This window comes from Sinocyclocheilus anshuiensis, unplaced genomic scaffold, assembly GCF_001515605.1.
Source record: "Sinocyclocheilus anshuiensis isolate Anshui unplaced genomic scaffold, SAMN03320099.WGS_v1.1 scaffold658, whole genome shotgun sequence".
Classification (NCBI taxonomy): Eukaryota; Metazoa; Chordata; class Actinopteri; order Cypriniformes; family Cyprinidae; genus Sinocyclocheilus; species Sinocyclocheilus anshuiensis.
In genome coordinates, this window is record NW_015542402.1 from 1,770,995 (window position 1) to 1,775,144 (window position 4,150).

General features: G+C 41.0%; 1 protein-coding gene across 1 annotated transcript in view; it reads left to right on the top strand.

Annotated features, from left to right (window-relative positions):
• Positions 1–299: 299 nt before the first annotated feature.
• The window catches only part of LOC107692943 (kinesin-like protein KIF20A), a 14,520-nt gene continuing 10,669 nt past the window's right edge, over positions 300–4,150 (top strand). Inside the window, exons 1-6 of the mRNA XM_016492150.1 lie at positions 300–461; positions 761–943; positions 2,312–2,425; positions 2,523–2,642; positions 2,728–2,866; positions 2,960–3,135. Of these exons, the coding sequence (XP_016347636.1) occupies positions 770–943; positions 2,312–2,425; positions 2,523–2,642; positions 2,728–2,866; positions 2,960–3,135 (723 nt within the window). The 5' untranslated portion in view covers positions 300–461; positions 761–769. The remainder of the gene's footprint in view (positions 462–760; positions 944–2,311; positions 2,426–2,522; positions 2,643–2,727; positions 2,867–2,959; positions 3,136–4,150) is intronic.

A 4,150-nucleotide genomic window follows, 5' to 3' on the forward strand; every position in this document is an offset into this window, starting at 1 on the left:
CACACACAATTAAACATTTTAATTTGAAATACGTTTAAGAGACTCAATGTTCAAGCTAAAAACTTTAAAACTTGGCTTAGATTTGTAAATTAAAAGTACCAAGCGAAATCAAAGGTTCAAAATAAATGAACAGACTGCCACACCTCCTCCTAAGGGAGGGGAAGCGCCGTTTGGAAATGCTGACCAATCAAAAGCAAAGTATTTCCTCCGGCGTGTCTGATTGGCCAGCTGGAGTTGCTCCGGTGCGCGGTGATTGGTGGAGCGCACCGACCGCGGCGTTCAAATATGTTGTCGTCTCAGTAACCGTTAGTGAGCTGTTCAGGTGGACGGGTGAGTTTAGGTTTAGGTTAGTTACAGTACTAACTGTGTCCAGGTTAGATGTTCTGATTCTAGCTTAGCTGTAGGAGTCACTTATATAACTGTAAAATTACGTTTGGATCCGGAGGACGTCATAAATCAAGGTAACGTTACGAAAATGTATGAGCCGAGTCTTTGCGAATATGCGATGCTAGCTGCTAAGCAAACACAGCGTTAGCATATTCAAATAAATCTCGCTATTCTGTCGAAATATTGCTCGTTTGTTCTCGTATTTTAGTGTTAGCTATATCATATTGTATCATTGTTTTCCAGCCAGTCTTTGAGCTGAACTGCAGCTAGCTGGCTAACCGAGTGACTGGTGGTTAGCTAGTTAGCTGTCCACGCACTACCGTCCTGACTGTAACGTTAACGCTAGTTGTTTTGTGCGTGTTCTCGTGTCTAGTGTGTGGGCATGGCTCTGGCGTCTCCGTGCGGGCTCCTGTCCGATGAGGACGAGTGCGGGGCTGTTTTTGAGTCCACAGCTGCTGATATTGGAGCTGTGGTGAGATCTCAGCGCTTTGTGTCTGTTCTGCCGGAGATCTCCGTCATCAGCCCTGCTGCAGACCCCCGTACACCCACTCAAGAGGTATGACATCTCCTGGTAATTTACTCACCCCTGTGTCATCCAATATGTTCATGTCTTTCTGTCTTCAGTCGCGAAGAAATGAAGGTATTTGAGGAAAACGTTCCAGGGTTTTTCTCCATATAATGGACTTCTATGGGGACCAATGGGCTGAAGGTCCAGATTACAGTTTCAGTGCAGATTTAAAGGGCTCTACATAATCCCAACCGAGGAATAAGAGTCTTCTCTAGAAAAACCACCGGTCATTTTCTTTAAAAAATAAAAATGTATATAGTTTTTAACCACAAATGCTGGTCGTGCACTAGCTGGATTTAGCCTCTGCTGGTAGATTCTCTAACTACAACTAGGGCAAAAATTTAAATCTTTTTTTTTTTTTTTGACCAATCCCAGATTTTTTTCAATTTTTGAACATTTAACTAAAAATATAAGTCCCTTACGGAAATTAACCATGGTGCAAATAAAACTGTAGTTCAGGGTGCAACTCCAATCCTATTCAAACACACCTGAACCAGCTCGTCAAGGTCTTCAGGATCACTAGAAAGTTACAGGCAGGTAACAAGCAAAACATGGTTACTACACTACTTCTAGTAATGTAAAAATAGAAAATAGTCCTTGAAATCAGTTTTATTTCTTTATTCTGTTTTAATGGCTCAATTGTTTTAATAATCAAAAGCATGATTAAAATAAACAATGGGCCCTATAAAATGTTTTATATTTGTTGTCCATCTTATGATTTAATATTGTTCATCAAAAATGATAGTAATTAAATTAATGCATAAAATGCATTTTTTTTTTATTTTTAATAAAAAAAATAATAATTACATTTTTTTTAAATTTAATTTCTTTTATTTTTAAGTGCAACAGAGGTTAACTGTTAAAATGAAAACGTGGATGAAAAATAATCTTTTAGTTGTGTTATTACTACTATTTTGGTTTCTTCAAGGTAAACATTTATTTTGGTGGGTTGTTGTGAAGACCTTTGAGTTTCTGTGTATATGATTTGATGAGTTATCAAATTAAATGGTGAAATACAGACTTTATATTAAAATAGCAGTCTCTTGCAGTTTAACATTCATAGACACCAGTCCAGTATGCAATTTGATGTATTGTACTGCACTACTTTTGATTTATTCATACAATCATAGGGCCCTATGCTACAGTAAATTAAGTTTAGCTGAACTAGCCCCAGGCTGACGCTCACTGTTTGTTCAGTGGGCTCTTGTGTCTCAGATTATCACATTGCCAAAAGCAGCTCCCTCACAATTATTCTATTCATTAAGGACAGCTGTAAGAAATGTGTTTTTCCTGCTTGTTTAATGGTTAGTAGCTCAGGCTGTGATGTTGATGGATCCTTCATCTGTTTGACTGCAGATCACGACTGATGTCAGTAGAAGAGGCAGCGCTGATGATGGCTCAGAGAAGCTGAAGGTTTTCCTGCGGATCCGTCCTCTTACTGAAGCAGAGCAAGAGCGGGGAGAGGAGCAGGTGAAGGAAGTCAGCACACTCTTGTGAAACACTTTAAGTAAAGAAGGGCTTGTTTGGCTAACAATGACGTCTTTATTGTGCTGCTTGTGTTCTTCAGGGTTGTGTAAATGTGCAGTCTGAGGACAATCTGCTTCTCCGAGCGCCCAAAGACTCCCACAACATGAAGAGTGCCGAGAGAGGCGTCGCTCAAAGCCTGCACAAGTTCACCTTCACAAAGGTACGGCATCCACCATCAAGTAAATCCTCAAAGAGGCAAGCGTCACCCTGGATGTGGCATCACATGACATTTCTCATTCGTGCAGATTTTTGGAGCGCAGAGCTCTCAGCAGGAGGTCTACGATCACACCATACGGGAGATGGTGCGAGACGTTCTGCGAGGAGAAAACCGGCTCCTCTACACTTACGGCGTGACCAACTCGGGCAAAACCTACACCATACAGGGTAAGACGGCCATTCCAGCACCGTGCATGTGTTTCTGTACAGCTGGATGGGTTGTTGTCTTCTAGAGTAATAAGAGTGGCTTTGATTGAGCAGGTGCGGGTGGAGAGGCGGGTCTGCTGCCGCGAGCGTTAGTCTCTGTGTTCCTGAAGCTGTCTGGACGACTGTACTCTGCCATGGACCTCAAGCCTGTACTGAGTCAGGAGGTCCGTAAACTGGACACGGGAGAGGTCCGTGCTGAGGAGATGCGGCGTGACGCTTTGCTGAGAGAGGTAACACGGATTTAGAGATTTATTTGACCGATATTTAGAGGTGTGTATTTAGACAACGTGTAACAACCCTCTGAAGAGTGTCAAATTCCTCCATCAGACCTTAAAACTACAATCAATCATTACATTAATTAAGTGGCATGAAGAGTGGGATACATGTACAAACGATAAATGACATAATCCATCCTGCAATCTCAAAGACACTTTTAATCTCCCTTAAAACAAGATTTGATCAAGTGGTGTTTACAAGATTGACTCCAACTTTAATCAAGAAAGGCATAAGACCCAACTCTATGCATGTTTTGCAGCACCCTCTTTCCATTAAAGGGATGGATCACCCAAAAATGAAAATTCGGTCATTGATTCTGTCATTAATTACCCACCCTCATGTCGTTTTGAATTCACAAATTAAGATATTTTTGGTGAAATCCGAGAGCTTTCTGACCCTTCATAGACAGCAAGGGAACTACTATGTTCAAGGTCCAGAAAGCTAGTAAGGACATCGTTAAAACGGTCCATGTGACGTCAGTGGTTCGACCATAATGTTATGAAGCTACGAGAATACTTTTTGTGTGCGACGAAGTTTTATTTATATAGTGCCTTACCATAGCTCAAGGTCACTTTACGTAGTGCTAAACAAAACATTTGCACACCCATATACACAATACAAACACATAAGGCCACATATAGCCATATTATCCAAAATACATATTAAAAAGAGTTTTTAGCTGAGTGTTGAATGTAGACAAAGATGGTATATTACGAAGTGTAAGGGGTAGCGAATTCCATAATTTCAGCGCATTAACACTAAATGACCTACCACCTACAGTGGACAGCCGAAAACGAGGAATGGACAAAAGACCAAGCTCAAATGATCTGAGAGACCGGGCAGAAGAATAAGAGTACAGTAGGTCAGACAGATATGGAGGCGCAAGACCATTTAATGCCTTAAACGTTAGAAGTAATATCTTAAAGTGAATACGTGATGCCACAGGTAGCCAGTGAAGATCATGCAGTA